Source organism: Fusarium odoratissimum (genome assembly GCF_000260195.1).
Source record: "Fusarium odoratissimum NRRL 54006 unplaced genomic scaffold supercont1.12, whole genome shotgun sequence".
NCBI lineage: Eukaryota > Fungi > Ascomycota > Sordariomycetes > Hypocreales > Nectriaceae > Fusarium > Fusarium odoratissimum.
The window spans coordinates 293989-319014 of record NW_022158698.1 but is presented as its reverse complement, the minus strand read 5'-3'; the positions used below and the strand labels follow the sequence as shown (position 1 = coordinate 319014).

At 48.6% G+C, this 25026-nt stretch overlaps 8 protein-coding genes across 9 annotated transcripts; 6 read left to right on the top strand and 2 right to left on the bottom strand.

Annotated features, from left to right (window-relative positions):
* The first annotated feature begins 6646 nt into the window (after window positions 1–6646).
* Window positions 6647–7992, top strand: FOIG_08081 (uncharacterized protein). The gene is made up of 2 exons (XM_031207960.1): window positions 6647–7174; window positions 7230–7992. The coding sequence occupies exons 1-2, from the start codon at window positions 7023–7025 to the stop codon at window positions 7729–7731; spliced, it is 654 nt and encodes a 217-aa protein (XP_031062094.1). The 5' UTR covers window positions 6647–7022; the 3' UTR covers window positions 7732–7992.
* Window positions 7993–8303: 311 nt separating this feature from the next.
* FOIG_08080 (uncharacterized protein) lies at window positions 8304–9800 on the top strand. Its single transcript, XM_031207959.1, has 4 exons — window positions 8304–8496; window positions 8551–8645; window positions 8716–9431; window positions 9495–9800. The coding sequence occupies exons 1-4, from the start codon at window positions 8432–8434 to the stop codon at window positions 9573–9575; spliced, it is 957 nt and encodes a 318-aa protein (XP_031062093.1). The 5' UTR covers window positions 8304–8431; the 3' UTR covers window positions 9576–9800.
* Window positions 9801–10017: 217 nt separating this feature from the next.
* Window positions 10018–13768, bottom strand: FOIG_08077 (ribokinase). Its single transcript, XM_031207956.1, has one exon. It carries the CDS (start codon window positions 13290–13292, stop codon window positions 12330–12332), a length of 963 nt encoding a protein of 320 aa, XP_031062090.1. The 5' UTR covers window positions 13293–13768; the 3' UTR covers window positions 10018–12329.
* On the top strand, window positions 10146–10466 carry FOIG_08079 (uncharacterized protein; the record flags this gene model as incomplete). Its single annotated transcript, XM_031207958.1, has 1 exon — window positions 10146–10466. One exon carries the CDS (start codon window positions 10146–10148, stop codon window positions 10464–10466), a length of 321 nt encoding a protein of 106 aa, XP_031062092.1.
* FOIG_08078 (uncharacterized protein) lies at window positions 10668–11741 on the top strand (the record flags this gene model as incomplete). Its single annotated transcript, XM_031207957.1, has 4 exons — window positions 10668–11010; window positions 11063–11168; window positions 11232–11616; window positions 11712–11741. 4 exons carry the CDS (start codon window positions 10668–10670, stop codon window positions 11739–11741), a joined length of 864 nt encoding a protein of 287 aa, XP_031062091.1.
* Window positions 13769–15253: 1485 nt separating the features above from the next.
* Window positions 15254–17895, top strand: FOIG_08076 (uncharacterized protein). Its single transcript, XM_031207955.1, has 11 exons — window positions 15254–15493; window positions 15553–15685; window positions 15758–16095; window positions 16159–16274; window positions 16360–16509; window positions 16564–16730; window positions 16793–16815; window positions 16874–16930; window positions 17042–17192; window positions 17267–17410; window positions 17545–17895. The coding sequence occupies exons 1-11, from the start codon at window positions 15289–15291 to the stop codon at window positions 17615–17617; spliced, it is 1557 nt and encodes a 518-aa protein (XP_031062089.1). The 5' UTR covers window positions 15254–15288; the 3' UTR covers window positions 17618–17895.
* Window positions 17896–19204: 1309 nt separating this feature from the next.
* Window positions 19205–23259, top strand: FOIG_08074 (uncharacterized protein; the record flags this gene model as incomplete). 2 transcript variants are annotated; one of them, XM_031207953.1, is made up of 5 exons in its annotated part: window positions 19681–19943; window positions 20001–20168; window positions 20228–20629; window positions 20692–20871; window positions 20934–23259. In XM_031207953.1, the coding sequence occupies 5 exons, from the start codon at window positions 19681–19683 to the stop codon at window positions 21043–21045; spliced, it is 1125 nt and encodes a 374-aa protein (XP_031062087.1). In that variant the 3' UTR covers window positions 21046–23259. The 2 variants fall into 2 exon arrangements, with proteins under 2 accessions (XP_031062086.1, XP_031062087.1); XM_031207952.1 differs by having other exon boundaries at window positions 19205–19943; window positions 20692–23259.
* FOIG_08075 (riboflavin biosynthesis protein RibD domain-containing protein) lies at window positions 21563–22840 on the bottom strand. Its single transcript, XM_031207954.1, has one exon. The coding sequence runs from the start codon at window positions 22476–22478 to the stop codon at window positions 21681–21683; it is 798 nt and encodes a 265-aa protein (XP_031062088.1). The 5' UTR covers window positions 22479–22840; the 3' UTR covers window positions 21563–21680.
* Window positions 23260–25026: the final 1767 nt, after the last annotated feature.

Here is a 25026-nt window from a genome sequence, read left to right as displayed (position 1 = left end):
TGATCAGGAACCCGAGACATTGTCACCGCCATGCTGCACCGGACCCTTCGCCTACTGCTGGCACGTGGAGTAGCTGCTGCGGCGCGTAAGCCACACATTGTGAGCCCAGGACGGAAGACGAAACTGGCGGTGTTGGGCTTGAAAATGCTGCAATCAATGCAGCGGTTTCAAGTCAGGGCTCTGAACCTTGAAGCTGTAGGGTACAGTCTCCCAAAGGCCCACGCCAATATCTGAAGCAAATGGATCTGACTCGACTTTGAGCTCGTCAGTCAAATTGGCCCACTCGCACCCAACCCGCTGGGCCGTAAGCCCCGAGTAGCAAAGACTGCCGGGAGTGCAGCCGACTCCACAGATACAATTTAGATCGTCTTTAATTACGGATAGTCTGCAAGCAGCTTCGAATGCTGGATGCGATCCTCTCGGGAGTCGCCCTTTTGCTGCAATCGTGCCTGTCCCCCGTACACCGAATGTCGGCATTGAGTCTTGAGACAAGGCTCGGGGCTGTACACTGCCGACCCGGGGAGATGCAAAGCGAAGCCTATGGAGGTAAGGCAAGGGCATCTTGACTTGTCAACTTTGTGCCAGCTCGCAGTCAAGGTCTGACTTTGTCTTGTGTCACAAAGGAAGTGGCTAAATCTAGGCCTGGGTCCCCCACTCGAAGCTCGCGGCTCCTTGTCACGGAAGCGGTATAGCACTGTATCACTCGCCTGTTTCACACGCGCCCGCGGCTCCTTTTGATATGTATGCATGATGTGCAGTAGGTGATTGAAAATAGACTCCAATGGTTACCGACGACGTGGACGCTTTCATCCGCCTGCCGAGTAGGTGTCAGATCCGCCTTGCATAGATGCAAGTCAAAATGTTGGTGTCATTTCGTCGGTGAAGCCTGAGACAATCCTGACAATTTTTTTTCTTTCCCCGATAGTTTCACAGCTCTCGACCACCACCCAGTTTGAACAACCTCGGCTTCGCTCAAATGGTCGTCGCCCGCATAAGAATAAGGTGTCTCGTCAGGCGTGGGTGAGTTGCACATCCATTGTCGTCATAGTCGAGCCTGGCGCTTCTCAGCATCCAATAGCATTGGGTGCCTTTTCCATTTTGAATCCCTGCGAAGTCCCGGAAGGTCTTCCTGGCTTCCGGCTTCGCTGAAGTGGATGCAGGGCAGTTTGCTGGTACAGCTAGGCACGCCGCGGGAGGTCTCGTGCTACCAGAAGACTACTTTTCTTGGAGCCTGTCGCATGGCGCCCCGCTCAAGGGGAGAAGCCGAGTGGCCACAAGAAAAGAGCCGGGCGAGCTGGCCTCAGGGGAAAAAGGGGGCGGCGGACAAGCGACCCGGTGGGCTGGGTTGATCTGATGCATCTCGTCGATGGTACAAATGAGGTAGTCTCGGTAAAGAAGCCTCCCTTGTCGTTAGACTACGCAATGACAGATGGACTAGACACCCCCGCCTGTCCAAGGGAAAAAAAAGTGAGGCAGGCAAGAAAGAGAAGGATGAGGAGCAGAAAAACCGAGTAGGGTGTGTTTCAGAAAAGCCGTGTGTGGGCGATGTCAAACCCAGCAGGCCGGGTGGCCCGATCCAAACGAATCGCTGAAGGCAGGGAGGGCCAGATACGATGTAATGTCTTGGAATTCGCTATGAAGTATCGCACATCCATCCATTATAGCGATGGTGCACGTTTAAACCACCGACATGCAGCATCTGCATATGTGTGTGAATGTATGTATGTATGCTGTTATGTATGCAGCCGTATTAGAAGCATCTACACGACGGTTGAAAACGCTCTGACGTCTTGGGCGTTGGTTGCAGCTGTTTATTGACGCCGCTTTCGGACCAACACCAAGTTTGTGTGTCCCGTCCTGTATGCGTATGTACAACGGCGGCCTTTGTGTGTTGAAGGATTGTAGATTGTTCCCTCAATCATGGAAGAAATGAGAGGATCCATCCGTCATCTCGTGTTGATTGCCATGACCCCGCAAGCCTTTCGGCGTCGACCGTACCGTCAGCTTCGAGAGAGAGAGAGAGAGCGCACGCGCCCTCTGAATTTCTTGACTTGGTTCCGGGGATCTCAAGTGCCCTTGTCCCGGTACGGTTATGGTCGTGGACAGAAGCTGAACCTGTCGCAAGGCAAGGGAGAGAGGAGAGAGTGGGAAAACCTAGGCAAAACAAGGGGGTCTGACCGCTGTTCGCCCCGGTTCTTGATAGAAATTCTCGAAGGTTTCGAAAAGGGGGCCAGGGTATGAATTTAGCGTGGGTTTGCGAACTCGAACGTGCGGGTGGGAAAAAAAGGAAGAGGGTGGATGGATTGGGTTGGAGGGGGATACCTCAGGTAGACAAGGTCACGACAGGAGGGGTGATTTTAGTGAGGCTGGAGGAAGAGCCAGTAATTTCAAATTTTCTCTCTCTCTTTTCTTTTGGGCTCTTTGACTGTCTGTGACCGACCTGTGTTGACAATTGCTTTTTGTTACTGGGTATCATCCGCTGTGTAAGGATCTAAACTGAATTGTACAGCAGAGGGTGACGGCGGCTCTGGGTCCCGTGATTTGCATATCCATCTCCATGAACGGGGAAGCATCCTTTGACGATCCGGACGAATTGGATCTGGACCGTCCATCCCTTTCGACCGCAAGCAGAAGTTACAGATCCTACGTTAACTCTTGTAGTGGTAGCGGTAGTGGTAGTGAATAAACTCGAGCAACTCTAACCGCGACACCACAACATAACACGACACGACATGACAAATTGATGATGATGCTGATGAGGGGAAAGTATCAGACTATCATGTGATGATACAGAGACTGGTCATAATTACTCTTGTCTCTGGTTGTTGTTGTTGTCGTTGTCGCTGTCCTCTCCACTATCACTCCTTGTTTTATGAGGAATTATCACCAATAACTCACAGACAAGTTACAAGCCGAGTCGAGATAGTGGAACCTCCCTCCTCTACGCACGCGGGTAAAGCAAATTTCTGGCCGGTTTAGTCATGACTAGACAAAAGCTTAAGCAACAATCAACAAGATTATTACCCAGTAGAGAGTCGTCCACATCCTCCCTCTATAACAAGAATGAAACCCAACTCACTCGCTGTAGTTTTAGAGCCTGAAAAAGCCAGCCCTTACACTCGGCCCCGCTTACTCGTTATCCGTCATGGTGATCGCTTGGCACCGTTGCGTTGATGACGTCCGTTCACTCTGAGATGAGGCCGCATTGACTTTGTTGCGATACGATATGAGGGTTACATACACTCAACTTTGAGTTTTGCATGTTTTATTAGCTATTGTGGGCTAGAGATTTACAGTGCCTAGCGCTATGTGATGTTCACAGATTGGCCACTCCAACATTGAATCTCATCTCACTGTTGATCTGGTAGTACATAGAAAAATGGACAAGGGCTGATCCAGATCACTGGGTCATCCTCCTTTTTTTCTTCTTTTAACATTTCTTGGGGACGGCCTGGGAAAAGTCCAGCCCAAACATAATCTCCCGTCTGCAGCCTTGTTCACTAACCTGACTTCCCGTCTACGCCGCATAGTACAAAAGCAAATACTAAACACTAATAAAATATGTTAATAACATCTTGCCGTTCATACGGTGTAAAAAACCAGGTTGTTTGTCGGATGATGTTTTGAACTCGGTGAACGTAAATAACCTCACCGACTTAGACCAGCCTAGACCTCGCTCACCAGAACAACTCACTCACAGCATCCATATTACATTACATTACACTTCCACTCTCACCACAAACGAGGCCTGCTTCATTACCCTTACCCTACTGCTACTCCCCAACTCAGATCCCCTGCTCGCCTCTGCCCTGTCTGTCTTGCCTTGGTCTTGTTCCAGGTCCCTTGCTGTCGATCCATTCCTGAGCACCCCATGCTATTTTCTACTGCCTTGGCTTTGACTCAGATGCCTTGCCTTGCCTTACCTTACCCTGCCCTAGCAGGCCACTGTATTGTACTGCCTATTCTTTGCTGCCAGATCAACAGCCCAACATCATTCACCAACAGCGTTTGGATCTCACCGGCTCCCCGCATAAAACAACAACACCATGACTGAGAGCCGACGTTGCACAGCAGGGGCTCTCTTCTCATAGCCTACGGGCGTGCATGAGCGTGTTCGCTTAGGGAGCCAGGGGGGAACATATCCTCAGTGTTGCGATGCTCACGCTCTCATGCTGCGGGCGGCGGTGACAATATTGCATTGTTACAGTCCCAAGACGAAAACGAGTTCTCCTCCTCCTCAGTTCACCTGCTTGCATGGCTGAGTGATTCGTCACTTCTCGCTTCAATCATGCAGTCTCGCGTGCAAAGAGAAAAGAGTCGCCAGAATACGTGACATCCTGGTCGTGAAGCCCATTAATCCTAGGGCTCAGACACGGCACAGTCTCGCAGCCTCCTTACATCCTTGACAAGTGAGTGAGCAGCCCGGGCTTCGCGGGATGTATGTATGTATGCATGCATGTATCCGTACATATCTCCATCTGCAACTATATACATACACGGAAAATTGGTGGCTTTGTCAGAACTCATATGAGCGCCCTCAAAGTTCGCTTCCCGTCTTATTCTGCTGTTGTCAACATGGTTCTCCTGGGAATCCTTGGCTCAGTAAGACCAGCCTGTTCCGTTTATGACCCTGAGACTTACATGCTTCTTGTTGTGATTGGCAGGTCAGGCATAGGTATAGTAGTATTCACCACCCTCTCCTATATGGTTCCTTGGTGACAGATCACTAATACAGACCAGTCAGTGCTTAATGAAATTGGACGGGAATAAAAAGTTTCATTTCTTTGATGTGCTGAAACATGGTCCCTCACATATCAAGCTTAAAACACCCTATGTTCAACCTCTTGGGTCAAGACCTAATCAACTCGTAAGTCGTCCTCTCAGGAGACGACACCGAAACCCGAGCACGGAAATAAAAGCCGCCTTATTCCATGTTACACAAGGATTTGGATACGACTTCGCAGTGAAGTATACGTATTTACAAGGATCGTTTACTATTTTCAGCCCTTAAAGGATCTTCCCCCAAACGGATCTCACTTCTCGGTATGCATCCAACCGAATCGAGAAACCGGGCCAAGGGATATTCGAGCCCCGTGCCTTCTAATCTGACGTATCTCAAAGTCTCACTTATCGGTGAGGATGGTTCTTGTCTCGCGGTTTCGACTGCAAGGTTGTAGAATAGCAGGGTTGAAACGGGAATGTCAAAGGAACAAATGTTGATATTCCTACGGATGCCAAACTAACACGGCACGTTCGCTTGGGTACACCATCCGGACGTGTTATCTCGAAACATATCTGGCAACGTGCTACCTACTGAGTCATATTATTCCCGGGATGCGTTTCTTTCTGAGGCGAAACTTCAAGGGTCTGCATGGCTCGGTTGAGCGTAAGCAGGCTGCCTAGATATCTAGGGATGGAATCACAGTAGCGTTATATGCTGACCGCAAGTGATAGTGGTGAGTTGATGTTCATGCCATCTCGCATGTTTACATACCCGATAATTCCGGAGACAGGATTCGTTGTCATGTGCGGTAAGCACAGGTGCAAGTTCTTGTCAGCCCCCAACTTGATTGCCAATATTGGTTATGGATTCAGCTCCCATCTCATATGAGAGGATCCGAGTTGGTTGCCTGTTGTGAGAGTACAACTCCCCTTTAGGTGATGTGACCGTTCGAGCGTCCCGATACCGCGGTTCGGGAAATGCAAGAGGGAGGCAAAGTTGTACTCGAATTGTATATTGATCATGGAGATCTCTTGTTGGTGTTGTCACGGGCCGATTACAGCCAGCCAAGTACCGTATAAGTCTGTAAGGTTATCATAGTTTAACTTGACAACCACATGTTGCCTCTAACAAAGAGCGTGTGGCTTGATTGTGATACGCCTCATGGTAATAGCCGTTACTGAAACATGAGCAGTTGATTGGTATAGATAATAAGCGCGATACAGGCAAACGGTGAGTGATGCGAGGTGATGATGCTGGGGTGACGGGATCTTCAAAGTCAATCGCAAGCTACGGCCAACTCAATAGCCCTTTTTCCTCATTCTCAGTCTTATCCTCACACTTGTAGTCTCGTCTCGTCTGGCAATATCGAGCTGACACTAATCGACACCAACAAGTCATTAAGAACCCCTGCCTGTGTAACCCGAAGCTCTGTGCAGCCATGAACTAACTAACCCATGCAAGGCGCCCATGCATTTTTGAGGCTGAAGGGTTGGCATGTGAGCAGCCTGGTTCGACTATTGATGCAAGTCGTTAGTATCGTGCTGTATTGCGAGGCAGGCCTTTGTTGTCGAGTCTGTCCAAGTACCTCTCGAGTCTCACAACTTACAGGCTCTGAGTCGCGCATGACAGTTCACGCCATGAGTTGACAAAAGTGTCACGGAGCATTTCAAGCGAGAGTGACGAGTAATGGACTAATTCTGATGTGATGCTACTCAATATTTCCCAGGTTTAATGGTGGTACCGTGGTATCATGAATTGGATGGCAGTGTTATCTTGCTCATGATCAGTTCGCCGATACTTACTACAAATGGCCAGGACTGATATCTGAGAGGTTATGGCTACCATTACCACTTTGCTCAATAACAGAGGACAGACACTCGATTTATTGATGGATTGTTATTCAAAGCAATGTCAATGTACTAAGGTTTTTTTTATAGAAGGTTTTTGTTATGATCAAGCTATAAGTGATTGTTATATAGAGCACTGTAGAAATAGAGCCTGAGGAGTGTATATTCACACAGTGCACTAGAAACTCAGGACCCAGGCATCCGTCATTAGTTGGGCACCATCCTCCGACTCTGACTCCGAGGTTACGACATCGCAACTTTTCCTCTCTTTCCAACCAACGAAACTCAACCCCAAACAAACCCCAGGAGAGCCACATTTCTTCAGCTCTCCCTAGCAACGACAGCCGAGGATCCCGTTCCATTTCGCACGCCTATTCTCCGATTTGCTACTCGTACCACGTTGACGTCTTCCCCACCACTCACACGCATCACCCACTTTCCGAGCTTTCGCAATGGCTGGCAAGAAGGGTGACAACAGCAAGAAGGTAGCGGGCAACGCTCGCAAGGCCGAGGCCGCCGCCCAGAAGCAGGCCGCAAACGACGCCCGTCAAGAAGCTGCCGAGGAGGAGAAGTGGAACAAGGGCGCCAAGAACAACTCCAAGAAGTGAGTGCTGATGTCGCTTGAGGGCGCAGCTCTGAGTTGCTGACAGCGCATATAGGGAAGCTCAAGCAGCCAAGGCTGCTGAGGCTGAGAAGAAGAAGGCCGAGAAAGCTGCTCTGCAGGCTGAAGACGACGCCAACACCCCCGGAAAGGCCCCCAAGAAGTCCAAGGCTCCAGTTAAGAAGTCGCGCGGTCTTGATCTTGCGCAGCTCGATGGTGACGATAAGCCTTCTGCTATCAGCGCATCCGGCATCGACAACGCTCTCGACGCTCTGGCTCTGACAGGCGGCAAGGACGACAAGGTCGACCGACATCCCGAACGCCGATACCCCGCCGCATATGCCAAGTACGAAGAGCGACGACTGGAAGAGATGAAGAAGGACGGCAGCGGTGTCGGTTTGCGCCTGGATCAGAGGAAGACCAGAATCAGGAAGGAGTTCGAGAAGCACCCCGACAACCCTTTCAACCAGGTCACGGCTTCGTATAACGCTACGAGGGACGACGTGGCCACGATCAGGGCACAGGAGAAGGCCAAGATCGAGCAGCGCCTCGGACACTAATCTGGACTTTGTTTCTTTTATTGGCATTGCGGGATACCATCATGAGAAGAAGACATACATGCATGGTTGAGGGTTCAAAAGTTTCATGACGGAGTACTTGCTTGGGAATAGACCATGGCTTGCATCTTACGAAGATCAAGGTGCTGCTACGAATTACGATTATGAGTCTATAGGAAGGTACTCAGAAAAAAGGATTTGAATAGACAAATGCTTCTCATTCAATTTTTCCGCCGTTGTGATATCACAATTACCTTACCCCACTGGCATGAGACGACCCCGCGGTTAGCCCATGGCAGAATCTGCACAGCTGTAGGGTAGTGGAAGCGGTATCATGACCTGATCTAAAGCTGTCATGATACGTGTTACAGCGTGCCTATATTTCCTAAAGATCCCATAAATACCGGGGATTAGATCTCCGTGAGCCAGTGTTCTTCGCAATAATAATGATGATGCTATCTTGATTTACACCTGTATTTGGTTCACGACTTGGAGCGCTTGAATACACCCCACCATGATGTTAGCTGTAAGCCTTCACCGCCTGCCAGATAGCCTCCAAGAGCTCTCAAGCTTGGAGATCTAACAACGACAAACAAATGCGACACGATCTCCAAACCAATTCAATTCCCTACACCTAGACTCCTGATATAATACAACTCCACGATACACAGCATCTCGATACGCGATTGCGTCTGTGACACCAATGCCGCCCTTCAATAATATGAGCGCATTGCCATCGCTGCGCAAACAACAGCTCCTTTCAGAATTGTTTGTTCTCTACCAAGATACACCATAAAGTAATGTGTTAACATGCAAACATAGCTCTGGACTCAAGCAAGCATGCCCTGAGGGCATATTTGTTAGTCTCACCCCAGGCGATGCCACGCTCTGGTCTGGTGTTCTCTTCGTTCGCAAAGGTAATAAACACTCGCGTACTTCCTCGACTCCAGGCCTTTATCTATGATGCTGATCTTGTGATTCTTATAGGCCCCTATTGCCCTGCTATACTCAGATTCCAAATATCATTCCCCGACTCGTATCCCCAACTCCCACCTCTCGTCGTCTTCTCAACAGACATGTTCCATCCTCTCATCACACCCTTAACAACATACATGTACACAACCGACATTCAAGAAAGCGGCACAGTGAGTGCGTCGGATCAAGAACGGCTACCACCAGGAGGCTTCAGCTTGCGCCATGGATTCCCGGACTGGTTTGGACGAGGACGACGGAGTGTGGTGGAAGCGAAACAAGCGCCTGTAGCGAGTCCTGGTTCGACTAGTAACTCGACAACATCAGCAGCTCCATCATCGGGAACGCCTTCGTATATACGCACCGGGAAAAAGAGTGTTTCGGCTTATGAAGTTCTACACTACATCCGCAGTGCCTTTGATACAGAAGAAGTTCTCGACTCGGTACCCCTCGCGGCGGCAGGAAACCCAGGAGCTTGGAACGCATGGAGAACGTACCGCAAAGCAACGGGGAAGCTGGTGGAAGATACAACTGCGGAGGAAGAGCAGAAGGAACAAGAGCAAAGCGAGCACAGGCCAGAGAGCGTAAAATCGGGGTCATCTACGGCTACACCAAGACGACCTGGAGAATGGAATTGGGATGGAGTCTGGGAGGATAGAGTCAAGAAGAACGTTTCTGCAAGTTTGTCAGAGCCTGTCCTCTATGGAGACACCAAGAATTCAGATGACCTGGTAAGTCTTCTGCCGCTATTATGGCCACCTCCCCCAGGAGCTCTACTAATTCTGTACCTATAGATCAAGTTTCTTGCAATGGAGGACACTGATATCGATTCGGTGAAGGAGAACCTACGCCGGACACTTGGGCAAGCTACATAAACTTCAACTTGACTTGCCTTAGGGTCCCTATCTGTTTTAGTCTCCGGTGTTTTCGACTTCTTTAGATGCGGCCTTGCAGTTGTGCCTTAGGTAGCTGCTGCTCAAGGGCATTGTTTTCGACATCAGGGCAGTAACTCTGCACCTCTTGTCTTATAGCATAGCATGATCTTCCGTTTTACTATGTTCGCTCTAATAGCAAGAGCAACTCTGATACCCCTAAGAACCCTCCCGAACTTGCTTTATGCTTCGTTCGTCTCCAGTAGTTGAATCTCAACCAAGAATGTTCATCACAACAACAACGTCTTCCTCCTCATTACATACATAAAGCATGCCAGTGTTGCATCTCAAAACTTTGATCATTCTCAACATTCTTGCAATCTTACATTACTTACCGCATCGTAAAAGTTCCTTGACCAGAACGAAACAGTCACTATCGTTGACCATAAACTATAGGAGACTTGCAAAGGCCCAAATAAAAGGCTCACCGATTCCATTTCACTACTTAAAAGAACCAGAGATACACATTATCGTGAAGGACCAGTCTCATCCGCCATTACAATATATATCACGATGTCGAACCCAAGTTACGAAGGTCTGCCCTTCTGGGGCACTTGCCCCTCTGATCCCAGCTTTGTCTACGAAAAGCCGAGTCCTTTGAGAATTGTGAAGGCTAACGAGAGCATGTATAAGCGACATACGGCAAATCAATCTAACCAAGGTAGCTCTAAATACAGGCGGTCAATTCAAGGGGACGGGTCTCTTACAGTCGCCAAGAGGCGCAAGATCAACCCAGGACAAGCAGATGCAGACAAAGAAAACTCAAGATGGCCACATGATGACCCGGGTATGGGAGAACAAGGCAGTCGAACCTTGCGCGAAGCCAAATGCTAGGTGCAGAGTGATGGTAGTCCACCCCTACGCTTGGGGGTCACGCCCTCACCCCAGCTATCAGTCAGGAAGACGAGACAGACGCGCCCACAGCCCGGGGGTCAATTGGGACAAGGATACCCATTTTCCACCTCGACATCAAGTGAATTGCCTGGGGCGTATGATCTGCGGCGTTCAGTCAAGGTCCGCCCACCTCTGACCAATATGTATGACAGGGCTTTTATGTCTAATGCAGAGTTACCGCTGGCGCCTCATGCAACAAGCCGAGAAGAGGAGTCACCACTATTCAGAAGAAGTCCACTTGTGGCACTGACCGAGCCCTCCAAGACACTGCCTTGGCCAAGGTTGGAACGTTGGTCAACACCCCAGATTACCATCACACCCGAGGCCACCGCCATCGAAGAAGGTTGCCATAGATTTTGGGTGGCTATCGAGGTCTCAGTCAGACGTTGGTCTGAAAGTGCGATGAAATGTCAACCAGGGGCCTGTCAGGAGCGGCCAGATCTGTTCACGGATCTTGCTGGCTTGACGCAACGTGACCAAGAGAGTACACATGAAAGCCCCTTTCTTGAACAAACAGGTACTGACGGCATAAATAGCAGGGGATATTTACGATGATGGTGGTCTCAACGATTTGGACGTCCAAATTCTGCCAACGGAAGAATCCTCAGTTATTCGCATTCTTCAGGAACAGCCCTTTCCCATGTAAGTACACAAACGAACGATATTGCCATACTGGTCAAGGCGCACGCTGATTCACGGGAATAGTCACCGCTTGGACCCCGGATCAAGCATCTTTCTTCTAGCTCAAGTGCAGGTCCGTGTCTCAAAGGGTATGCGGCGATGCAGACAGAAGTGTTCACGGTTAGAATCGGACGACCTGATAGAAGCGCTTAAGGAGGAGTTGGGTGATTCTACAGTGAGCTACATGACCGTGCGGCTGTCATATCGAAATTCGGCGTTTCCCATGTGTCAAGATATGGGAATTGTGGAGGACGACATGTTCAGCATGCACAGCAAGATTGAGACGGTAGCCACAGCCTCCGTGAAACTCCACAATGCCATGTCGCTTTGGTCTCCTCCTCCGGTTTCAAGATCCAACCCACTATTGCCACTGGTAGAGAGACACTGGGGGGCCACGAACGCCAGGAAGGTAATGGCACAAGTTGCTGCAGCAAAATACGGCTCCAAGGATTCAGAGCAAACGTACTGTTTGCAACAGAAGCATTCAGAAAAAACTGATTATAGCACACATGTCAAGCCCGCTTGGAATCATAGCCCTACGCCTCGGATTCCTCTCAGAAAGGCAAGCCTTCAACGAGGCTGTACCGAGGGCGATCTCGATGATAGAGAAATGCACTCTCAATCTCATCAGAGATTGAGACAAGGGTCATCCAGATGTGGTAGCTATGCATCAAGCTACTTGTCGAGGCAGAGTCGTGAAGGTCTGCCAGGGCCGAAAACCATTAGGGGCGCGGGGGTGAACAATTCGGCCCATACACGACCGAAAGAAGAACACACCCGAGATGGAAGTGATATTCCTGCTACTCGAAACCGAAGAACCTTTTCTGGCAAATCTGACAGCAGCACGTTGTGGAAGAGGCGGTCACTCGGCGCTGACACCCTCAGGGGCTTATTCCCTTTGATGGCGGGTTTGTCCATAACGACAAGGGAGCGGGAAGTGGAGGAGCCCCGAGCAGCATCGCCAACGCGTAGCAGAGGCAAAAAGGATGCAAGCAGATGGGGATGGGCGGCATGGTTCTAGACTGACCCAGGTAGTAGACGAAATGGAGAAACTGTACACGTAGTGAGATTCGAATGCTTTTTGTTGGATTGTCTACGAAGAAAGCGGTATTGCTACCTTGTCTAAAGTTCGTCTTTCCAGGGGATAGAAATCTGAGCACCCTTTCGCGCAACAGTCAAGGCAGCTGCTCGATTGGCTGCCGCAACAGCTGCTTCAATATTAAATTGGCCATCTTTGGCGGCTACAACGGCCAGGGCGTAAGAACCAACAAAGGTATCACCCGCGGCTGTGGTGTCCACTACGGTCGTCTTAGTCGCCGGAAGCAATGCGCTCTGGCCTTGTTTATTGACGAAATAGACACCACGGCCTCCAAGGGTGATGATGACATTGTGGACTCCGCGATCAATGAAGACACGGCCAATGCGGTCCAAGCCTTGAAGGTCATCAAGCTCAGACTCAGCACAATCTGCAAGAATGGCGGCCTCGGTCTCATTAACAACGAGATGGGCTAGCCCATCGTAGGCATCCATAGGCAAGGGCTGAGCCGGTGCTGGGTTGAGAAGGACAGGAACACCATCCTTTTTGGCAGCTTTCAAAGCTTGCATGACAGTATCGAAAGGAATTTCGAGCTGCATGATCAGAAGGTCAGGACGGGGGCCAGGGAGGGTCTCAAACTCAGCAGGCTGAAGAGAGTGATTGGCTTCAGGAGACAAGATAATACGGTTCTGGCCAGAGGGCTCATCCACGATGATGATAGCTAAGCCAGACTTCTGGTCTTGGCGGATGGCTACAGAATCGACAGCAACGCCAAAGGAGCGAAGGCTGTCAAGCAGGAGGGTGCCATAAGGATCGGCGCCAACAGCACCCACCATAGAGACGACAGCCGAAGGATTGGACAGGTCCGAGTCTCGAGAGAGCTTGCCACAAGCAACAGCTTGATTAGCGCCCTTACCGCCTGGCGAAGTGTTGAAATGGTTTGAGGTGAGGGTTTCACCAGGAAGGGGATGATGTGGGACATAGGAAACGAGATCCATGTTGAGAGAGCCCAGGATGGTGATGTGTGGAGTGCTAGCGTGAGAAGCCATCGTAGAGGTGGGTTGGAAGAGATTTGCTGAACGGGTTATTGCGGCTGAATCCAGGCTGGTGTTCCTTTCGCAATATGATGCTGTCTGTGTGTAGTTGAGGATGTAGTATCCGTACTCCGTAGTTGAATTGTCACGTCAGGGGTGAGTATCAACAGCCGAAAGCCGATGGCCCGCGTGTCTGTAGCGTCAGAGAGAGGCCGAGCGCAAAAGCAATGATTAAAACAAGTCTGTTTATTTGCTTTTCTCGACGTTTGCGCACAAGGATTCGTTGGTAATGCCGCAAACTCTAGATGGCTTGTTCACAATATTGACACGTTTAGTTTGCGGTGAAGAAGTTCCCAACTTGAGTTGCTATTGTCGAGACCCGAGTCATGTGGAAAAGATGGATCCCGCGTGCCCGAGGAGGGTTAGAGAGCTGGGGGCATGTGCAAGTGGAAGGTGAAAGTCATCAAGTTTGGTGTGGGGTTGTTTTGTCCTGCCTTCCTTGTCCCTGATAAAGCCTTCGTTTATAGATGGGGCAGCTACGATGGAATGTGTTTTAAATTGAGAAGGAACTGTTTCTTCCAAACACACCCCCAGGACCGTATTCTGTTTCGACCATCATCAGCAAAGACAATTCCGCATCTCGTGGAGCATCATGAGCTGCACATGTACCCTTACTGAGTGTCCAAAGGCACTATTGAACCTAGGCCTGATTCTCGGTACATATGCAACAGACCAGACCAAAGACAGTTATGACAAGACAAGTGCCGGCTCCTCACTTTAGCGTCGGTATTGAACCACATTGTCTCGCCCATCCTCTGTTTCTGAGCCGCCGATCCGTAGCTAAATCAGCACATGAATCAGTTCGACGACGACCTTGTACAGCTGCGGCAACTAAATCCTTAGCTTAGAAGCAAGTTAAGTGCTAGCTTAGCGGACCCTTCTCGAGTTTGTTTTTTTGTTTAGTAAACGAGACGGTGCGCTCTGTTTCCCAGGAGTTGGAGCTCATGGCGAACCTGCTTTGACTTTCGCGTAACGAGGTAACGCAGCCAGGATATGGGCCCGAAGGAACGGAACCGAGGTTTGTAGAGGGAACAAAAGTAGCCAATTGCATCATGGGAAGTGTCTTGCTGCATACGGAATGTGACAACAACCGAGACAACAAGGCAAACATTTGCATCATATGAGCTGGTATTGGAGGATCAAGCTGATATTCCTTAGGCTAAATGACTTATCCACAAACTGCATCATATTATCGGCTAAAACCTCTTCTGTATTGACATGACAGCCAAGTCCTTCTTTGGAAACTGGTGGGTAGTGTGAAGACCACAGCTCTAGTAATTCTTTATCTTATGCAACCAGGGTCAAAAGATGCACATGGGGAGGTGGTGACGGAAAAGAAGATCAGTTTGTATATCACCGGGAACCAGAAGCTTCTTGTTCTCTCCTTCAATGCCTATTCGACCGTTGCATTTCCATTGGTCTCAACAATGATACATCAGAAAGCAAACAACAGCGCCTGCTTTTGGAGGATGTCACACTTTCCAAAGCATTAGGTTCCTTGCTCACTTTGAGTACTGGGTAAGTACCTTGTAGTTACAAAGAATTCGGGTTTGTTTGCTTTCAATAAATTGAGAGACTTGGAGCAGTTCCCCATTCATCCCTGGTTCACTTACTAAGTTCTTAGTTACCCGCCTTAAGGTGCTAATCTTCAGCGACCTGATGGGTCAATGATGGGTGGAACCTGAGAGACGCAAGGAAGGAACGTTGGATGGAGGTTTTTCGATGTGGATGGTTCATAGTTGGTTGCTCTGTCCCTGTTGGGAATATGCCTGAGGTGATGTCGTGCGTGATTCAGTGAAGCAACTTGAGGTAATTGCCTGTTCTGTAGCTGAGCATCTGCTTCCTTCCCTGGCTTGTTCGCTACAATTATAACCTCAACTCTCCCAAGTAGTTCTCGTCTCTTTCACTTAAAGTGACTCAAACTTGATCTCACTTTCGCAAAGCTCGAGTCATGATAGAGCACTACCCATCTCAAGCCCTATCCGGGCTGATGCTTGCCATTGCCACTATTTTACTGCTTGCATGGGCCCGTTGGCGCTCTCGACCTACGCTGCCCCTACCACCTGGTCCGCCTTCTGAGTTTCTTCTGGGCCATTCTCGTGTAATACCCAAGGAGAATGCTGCAGCAGTATACGCGAAATGGTCGAAAGAATACAGTGAGTTTGACCTCTGTACATACAGACGAATATTTTACCTCTGACATTGCCTTCAACAGACTCAGATATCATACATGTCAGATCCCTGGGTCGGTCTACAGTCGTTCTCAATAGCGCAGATGTGGCTAGGGATATCTTGGACAAGAAAGGCGCCAATTTTTGTGACCGACCCAGATTTACGCTACTGGAAGTGTAAGCCAACCCTTTGCTTCTATCTAGAACAAAACGTGGTCCGAATGATTTGCTAATATGGGCGTTTGATAGCATGGGATGGGGAAAGACTCTGACGTTTCTTCCATTTGGAGAACGCTGGCAAATGCATAGAAAGCTACTCCAGACCTCGTTCAGCAACACAAATGTCCGCCAATGGCACAGTCTGCAGATAACAGAAGCCCGACGAACGATTCGAAATATACTCAAGAAGCCTAAAACTTGGGAGACGTCATTGCGCCGGCTGGCGGTTGCCATCGTTCTGCAAGTGAGCTACGGTACCCAAGTGCTCGAGGACGATGACCCCTACATCCAAATCGCCAACGATGCCATGTATGCCACTAGCAATGGTGGAGTTCCTGCCAATAGTATTGTTGATCTAGTTCCATTCGGTACAAGATATCCACATGATGGACCCGAAATCTCTAGAAGATTGTACTAATGAGCCAGTCTAGCTCGCTATCTCCCCGACTGCATTGTCCGCGACTGGTCCTTGCGATTCGCCCGACAATGGCGCTGGGCTATTAAGAAGCTTCACGACGTCCCATTCGCTGCTGCACAAGCTGAATATGTGAGTTGAAGGGTAGTGGGCAACTTGGGAAAACACCTCAAGAGTTATGCCGCGTCTTGCCATGTAACTGACTTCCTTCTCGCAGCACAGAGATGATCATCATAGAAACACATCTCTAGCACATCACCTCCTCCGTGAGTATAAGGACAAGGAGTTCCGTGGTCAAGAACAACAATGGTCCCTTGATGATATCAAAGGGGCGGCAGGGGCGGTTTTTATCGCAGGAGCAGATACGGTGAGTCTATCTCCATAATAGTTGATTTTTGAAAGCTAAGAACGTGGCTTCCAGACATGGGCTACATGTGTAATCTTTATTCTCAACATGGTTCTCCACCCGGAAATACAGGAGAAGGCACAGCAAGAGCTTGATGCGGTGATTGGGACTGATAGACTTCCCGACTTCTCGGACCGGCCCGCTTTGGTTTATATTGAACATATTGTTCAGGAGATTTATCGGTACGCGAGATGTTTAACCGATCACTAACCCGAAATTTAAACTGACAGGAATCTTCACAAAGCTGGTCGCCACTGGCTCCTCTAGGTGAGTTGTTCATGGTTGACAATGAAGAAACCCTGCAACGGCTACTAATGCTCGGCAGGGATCCCACACAAGTCGCTCCACGATGATATCTACAAGGGCATGCTCATTCCTAAAGGTATATCTGAGGCAAAAGTCTCGTTGCTGCTTGTGCAAATTGACTGACGATTTACAGGGTAAGACACTCTCTTACGATGCTGCTATCATAATGAGGTTACAAGGTGGGGAGGGTATCTGATAAGTACCAGGACTGTGGTCTATGCCAACGCTTATGCTATGGCTCATGATGAGCGGGTCTACAAAAACCCCCACGATTTCAACCCCGACAGATATGAAGCTGGGGAACCGTTTCCTGTTGGCAATTTTGGATTTGGGCGCCGGTACGTGACAGGCCAACCCCAACTGAGACTCGGGTCACGGCTTTTGAAATCTAGAACGAACTAATCACCACTAGGGTCTGTGTCGGTCGGTTTCTGGCCGACAATAGTGTCTGGATCATGGTAGCAACGATGTTGTCCGTACTTCGGTTTTGTAAGAAGATGTCTTCGGACGGGAAGCCCATTGAGCCCCGAGTCCGATTTACCAATGGAGGAACCTGGTATGTTGACCCCCCATGTCTTTAGCTATCCCCACTGCCCCTCGATACCTTTGTACCCTTGCCAAACTAGAAACATGCACATAAGTATTTGATAATGTGGTTGACACATGGCTGACGATGGTATTTGCTGCAAGTCACCCCGAGCACTTTGACTGTGTCATCAAACCGCGGAGTCTCGAGGCTGAGGCACTTGTCAAGAGCGATTAGGAATAGCGACCAGCTGAACAGCTTGGAGAGAATACTATAACATGCTGGATCAGGTATATCATATCAAGTAAGTCATGCTCAGTGTGTCTTGCGATGGCCGGTCAATCCTCACATGCAGTACGGAAACAGGGCAGGTACTCATGTGCTCAGTGATACCAGAAAACAAGTCCAGATATTACACTCTTTCACTGCAACATGACACAGGTAGATGCTGGGTTGTGTCTATTGATAGCCACCAACAAAGTCGCAAACTTTTGCCATTTTTGGAATTGCTCTTTACTTTCCCTTGCTCAGCACATTATAGTATGTGATAATGCTGACTCTCTTCCCATTGGATTAGCTGTACCCATGGCTTGCTTCACCCTTACCCATTCTCTGCAATGAAGATTCTTGAAGCAGGCCGCAGAGGTCACCTGGCTAACGCGATTTCCCCAAGACTGGTAGTCTATTTTAGCCGATCTACAGGACCCTGTTGCTCAAGAAGGATCCCAATCGGCTTTTGAGGGAATCTTGTAAGACCCTTGTCGAGGTGGGGCATCTCGGCAGAGTCGTTCGCTTGTGTTGTGTTGTGTTACCTCAGCCCGGCTCGTTGGTAGTCGAGTCAAAGCGCAGGATTATCGAGGGCAGTAATACGTCTCTCAGTCAGCTCTGCGGTCACGACTCGTTGTCGACTTAGTGCAGCAAGAGGCACTACTCATTGACGCCCCATTCCCACACTATTACAAAGGACCATGCCTGTTTATGGTAACAGCATGTTTAGTGGATGGAGATAACAAGCTAGCCAAGAAACAAGACAACAGCGATATGTGACATCTTTGCTTGGCACCTCAATAGAATCCTTGCAATGACGATCGGCATGCCTCCCTGAGGATTCACCCATCACTACGATGGAAAGGCAGGACTTCGGCCTAAATGGCGTGTTCTAGGACCAGCCCTTGTCATGAAATTTGGGTGAAGGATGCGAAAGCTGCATCTTCTTTCGCATTATGTTGCATCGAGGTAACAGGAATTAAGCAAACATTCTACATCTCCACTCTATCCCCGCTAGCTGCATAAACATACTGTATTATGCAGTACCGAGAAGCCGAAGTGGTTGCTGTCAAAAGCCCGCGGGCTCTTGACAGAGATGGAGTTGTCCTTGATCCGCATTCAAAAGACGCTGGCCCGCTCTGTATCCAATTATTGGCATTCCATACGAGTCTCAGGTATATAAAGAAAAAGAAAGACGATGGCCCCATATTGTAATGTTGTACCTATCAAGATTCTTGTGAGCGTTTGATGTTCATGTTTCATCACAGTCCTGCAATGCTTTAGCTTGGACCTTGGACACGGGCCGCCGCGCCGCACTTTCATCTGCATTAGAGCAGAATCATGATCGTCAAGGTTTCGGGCCATTTTGGTGATGGCCCCGTCCCTGTCCTTATGCAAGCAGAGAAATCTTCGTGGTTGACTTTGGTGAGCATGTGAGTGTCAAGCAGCACATGCCGCAGTCAGTCGTTGTCATGGGTCTATCTGGTTAGCCGCTCGAACCAACTGAGAAGCACACCGCACCTCAGCCCTAAGTACAGTGATGTATCAGTCAAGTTGGTTCGGTTCAGCTCCAGAAAACAACATGGCTGTTGTGTTGTTTAGAACAAGCACACTGCAGCCAACTCTTAGACACCAGCATATATCCCAGCAAGCCACACTTTATTGTGACACATCAGTTGGGAACAAAGTTGCAAAATCCGGTTCCGCATCCGATTGCACTCCGTGATGGTGTATTCTTGGCTTCCCAAGATCATTGGCTGATGACTGTGACCAGGGGAACTGCAAGGAAAGGATCACAGCGTCTAGAGACTATCATTGAGCCTATTGTGGAACGACTGTCGAATTGAGTAGACTGCAGGATGCAAACAGATTCGAGTGGCGCATGCAAGAGGCACATTGTTCTTCGTTATCTTAAGGTCGGGTTTGACATGAGATCATGATACTAGAGCAAGTTAAGCTTTACCAGAGACTTACATCCTTCTTTGCACGTCCAGCAAACCTTAGGCTTTGCACTACTGATTATAAGCATCGCAATGGCAGTGCTCAAGAATTTGGAAGCCAACCATGGGCTCCATTTATCCGAACACTCCAGAAACAATACTGAAAATGGAGAAAGTGCCAGTGTTTCGACTGCTGGGAACGCAAAGGCCGGTGTGTTTTCGAGGTGGTATAGGAGAGTGCTTGACGCTGGTGTCGAGGAGAATGGGGTTCGGCCAGTGCCCATAGAGCAAAGAACCCAAACGCAGCACAGCAACCTTTTCACTGTGTTCTTCACATGTCTGTTGTGTATTCTACCGTGAGTTGGTGGCATAACCCAACCTACCGATGATCGCATACGCTGATAAAATCTCAGGTTGCCAACTGGTGCTCTCGGCACGGCTGTATACGGATTAGGATTGCGAGATGTGTCGTTGATAATCATCTTTTTCAACATTGTAACATGCATCCCCCCCGCTGTTATCAGTATCGGGGGATGCAAGACTGGGATGAGACAAATGATACAGGCTCGATATTCCTTCGGGCGAGTTTCTCGAGTTCAAATATCATTGCAAGTAGATTGCTGACATTTCGATTTGTCAGGCTCTATCTTGGAATCATTCCCATCCTCCTCAACGCTGGAACGGTAACAGGGTTTACGCTCGTGGGATCGATCGTGAGCGGACAGGCCATCGCAGCTGTGAATGAGAAGGCCAACATAAGTGTCAACGTAGGCATCGGCATCGTTTGCACTCTCAGCTTTTGTCTCGCGTTCCTAGGATATCGAGCGGTCCACGTCTGGCAGCGGTGGCAGTGGTTACCGAACTTGCTTGCCATTGTCATTGCCGTCGGCTGTGGTGGGAAGCATCTGATGAACCAGGCTGACCATGACCCGGCATCTGTGAAAAGTGTCGTAGGATATGGAAGTCTAATGGCAGGATATTTCATGACATTTGGCGGGACTGTCTCCGATTTCACCGTCTATCACGACCCCGAATCATCCAAGTAAGGATTCCTTGATATTGTATTGTGAGAATCAAAGCTGACAAACCTCACCCAATTCGCAGGCTCAAGATCTTTACGTACGTGTATCTTGGCTTGATCACCCCATCGACGCCCCTGCTCATTCTTGGAGCTGCCATCGGTGGTGCTCTCCCCAATGTCGAATCATGGCAAACGGCTTGGGATAATTACGGAATCGGCGGCGTCATGGCTGAAATGCTCGCACCAGCAGGGGGTTTTGGCAAGTTCGTTCTTGTCGTTCTCGCCTTGAGTGTTGTTGGTAACATGGTGCTGTCCAATTATTCAGTCGCCTTGTGTTTGCAGATGCTTGTTCCTGCCTTTGCCAAGGTGCCACGCTTCTTGTTCATCGTCGCAACGCTGGCTATCATGATCCCAATGTCGATCTATGCGGCTGCTAAATGGGAGGAGTCCCTTGTTAACTTTCTGTCTGTGATTGGCTATTGGGCGGGATGCTTTGATGCCGTTGTCATCGAAGAACTCATAGTCTTTCGAAACATGGACTACCGTTCTTATGACCCCGCGATATGGAATCAAGTACGACGGCTTCCAACTGGACTCGCGGCCATCGGAGCATCTTTGGTCAGTATTGGGTTGGTGGTCCCGTCAATGGACACGCCGTGGTTCACTGGGCCCATTGGGGAGCGAATTGGTGACCTGGGCTTTGAATCAGCTTTCGTGGTCACTGGGGTTGTCTACTACCCGCTTCGGACCTTGGAAGTCAGGTTGATGGGTCATGTTTGAGGCATATGCACTTATAATCCTGCATGCTTGACAATTTTGAAGAAAGAGGAACAGAAATTTCTCCAAGACATTGCCGCCGTGATATCCATACCATACTCGGTGGCATTTTAGTCCAATGCGCCAGTGAATGACAGCAGAAATTATGATAGTACAGGATTACAGGGAGAGATGGGAGTTTGGGTTGAAGGACAAGGTAAGCAAGGAGGGTTTCCAAGAAACATGTTGAGAAGAGCAGAGGGATAACTGAAACTCAATCAGAGGCTTGTATATAAATATAGCCTAGCTTTAAGCACTAAGCGTGCAGCCTGCCACACAAGACAACGTCTTCACCAAAAGGATGCCATGAGACATTCGATAGCCGCGCAGCAGGAATTGGGACACCTGCTGGATCCTGAAGGCGATCTGGCGACACGACAACGCCTCCTTGACCAAGCCAAGTAGGTGCAATAGTAATAATAATGGAGTCAACTAGTTCGTGATATTGAGGATCAAGCAAGGAGTTGATAATTTGGCCGCCTCCCTCGACCATGACGCTGGAGAGGCCTGCATGATGCAAGGCTCTGAATACATCATGCCAGTCAAAGCGCATGCGTTCGTTGGGCCCTAGTGTAGTCGGAACATGGATATACTTTCCGCCATGCTGATCGAGTAGTGCAACGTTCTCAGCAGGCAAGTTCTGGCTAGACACACCAGTCAGGACAAAGGGAGCTAAACCATTACCGAGGCGAGAAACCTCTAGAACTTTGTCGGAGCTGCTAGGAGCCCATCGGAGATGAGGATCAATGACAATGGGCCGAGGCTGGCTTGTAGCACCAGTGATACGACAATTCAGGGCAGGCGAATCGGCCAAGAGAGTAGAAACGCCGATGAGAATAGCATCATGTCGTGAACGAAGGTAGTGAGTCATTGCTTTGGAGTCGGGCCCGGAGAGTCGAGTGCGGACGCCAGGTGCCAGAGAAAGCGATGAATCAAGCGAAGTTGCAAATGTGAGTGTCACAAACGGCCGTGACGTTCCAGACGCTGTTGTTGAAGGCGGAAGTCTGGACTCTAGCATAGCTGCTGAGGATGCGGGGAAGGTGAGCTCCGACATTTTGAGTTCTTTCCCGTAATGATAAGGTAGGATCTGATCAAGCAGGATACGAAGATGAAGAGATACCTAATACCTAAGCCAGAAGGTAAGGTATAGGTAGAGAGCTTTGATGCCAGGTACTTTTGCCCTAGTAGCGCCGTTCTGTAGGTTGTAGGAGCTTCCAATATGCCGCCGACAACTCCTACAGGAGACTGGGTGACGTGGCCAAGTAGATGGAGAGGATCTGATTTAATCGTTCTTTGAGCTCCAATCTTCTCAATTGATTTGGCGTGGAGAGGATACTTCGCGGTTGTCGCTGTCAGATTAAAGGATTAATTCGATAATACTTTGGTTGAGATGAAGTTGAAATTGACTTTCCTGATTGGAAGGAAGGATACAGGCAGCGGCTGGCTGAAACCGCTGGCGGGAATGTGACAGCAGCAGGCGCGGCCCACATGCCATTCATGGCCCTTGGCAATTGAATCACCCAATGAATATAGAGATTATTACGATAAACTTGAAGTCCAGTATGGAATTCTTAAGCTTCAATGGGATAGCGAACGATGTCTGCAATGAATTTTTATTTTATTTTATTTTATTTTTGATTTTCTTTCTAATGAAGCAATTTCCCGAGTCCGTAAAGAATGCTGATCATTTATCCTGCCTTGTTGCCACGCGCGAGTGCCGCTTCATCCATGGTATTCCAAAGTGAGGCAGTTCGTTTTCTGGCTATTTGGATCATTGGCGACTGGTAGGTCGATCTATCTGCTAAAGATGGTAACTCAAACAGATCTGAGGAGGCCTAGTTTTAGATTCAAACTTGCCATTGCTCGAAATAGCTCTTTGTGAACCACCTGGTACTGACAATTTCAGCAGCTTCATACTCAAAGCAATCGATATTTGCATTCCCGTATGCTTTTCAGCTGTGGCAGCACTATATTCAACGAGTAGAGAAGACACCTTCTTGCGAAAAGGGAGTGGCAAATGATCGGATCGTAAGCAGAAGCTCTGGAATCTGAAAACGCTTCCTTACAATTATCTTAAAGTTGAACTTTATTGAGTTCCAGCGACTGCAGTCGATACCGGTTGTTCTTTGATTGAACTGAACCCGTTTCAACTGATCATCGAATGCCTAGACATGGATGGATATAAGGTTGAATCGAAGTTGTCCAAAATTCTTCGTTTTCCACCCAAGTACGAAGAAGATATTCAGTCTTCACTAAATGGATTACCGTATTGAACTACTTAATATTAACTTTTGTTGTAGCTATTTCTGGTATCATAATAGCCGATTAGGCTAGATTTCCAAGACTCTAAATGGGGCAATTGGGTAATCCAAGTCACATGAATAAGAGCATCTGCGGATGCTGCGGGGCAGATCGAATAGATCTAAGACAATCAGATCGGGTCTGTATCCTCATCTATATACTCTGTTCATATCAAGGATAGTTTCAAGCAAGCCATATGAATATTTGTGGATTAAACTTGTCAGGAGTCAAATAGGGGGAGCACGTCTTCGGCAGCTGGAGCTTTACGATAACATCGTGCAAACTCATTAAAATAAATAGATTAAAAGGCTAGCGCTTACTGGTCATAATGGCGTAACATTGAGCTCATTATTGATCTGGCGGTGCACTGGTGGTACGGCTGCTCGCAAAACCCCTGAAAATTGTTACCAGGACTCGGCGGAAACATGATGAACCGACAGCGTATCGGAAAGAAGGGAATTCTAAGTCAAGAATTTCAAAGAATGGCATGTCCAACTGAAACAGCCCGTATGTATTCTCTCGCCCCCAAAGTCAATGTGCTGCTAGGTGGTAACCACCCATTTCATGGAGCTCCAATGGTAAGCAACGCCATCGCGTTGCACAAAAAAGAAACACCAATTTTCAGAGGCCTCGACTTATCTACATTCATTTCTATCAGACTTTTCAAATTGACTGTTCAGGGTAATTTAGCAAGGTAGAGCAATCATCAGTGGTAGATGACCTACCAACCTGGACCACCCAAGGCATGAGTAAATACCTAATAGTCAGTGTGTGTTTCAAGTGAGTATGCATTCTCTCATCATTTTAGACCATTGCCTCTTTGGCTGAGCAAGTGGAGGTATCTAGATCTACCTGAGTATATTCCTGTGGGTACATAAAGGGAGTCATGAATGCTTCCAGCATGTGAATGCTCTACATTGACATATGTCGCTACTCTATCTGTAAATATTAGATGCTATAGTGGGAATAATGCACGGAACTGGTCGTGCCGTTGGGAAGGTGATATGTTTCAATAACTGCAGAATAGCAGATACCAAATTAATAACTTAGCACACAACCATGGACTCTCAGAAGCGCGCATCCAGAGAACCGGCTGAGCCAATCCTATTACATGTATTTTGTTCACAGCAAGATAAAATAAATATTCTTCCACATACCGCAAATGTCTAGCTTCCATAGTATAGCTTCCGTAGTAAAATACTAATCCGTGTGCTGGCTCCATGATGATAAAACTGTAGAACAAGAATGCAGATCCTATGTGGATTGACTTGTTACAAATCCTCGTGTGTTTCGAGACCAAT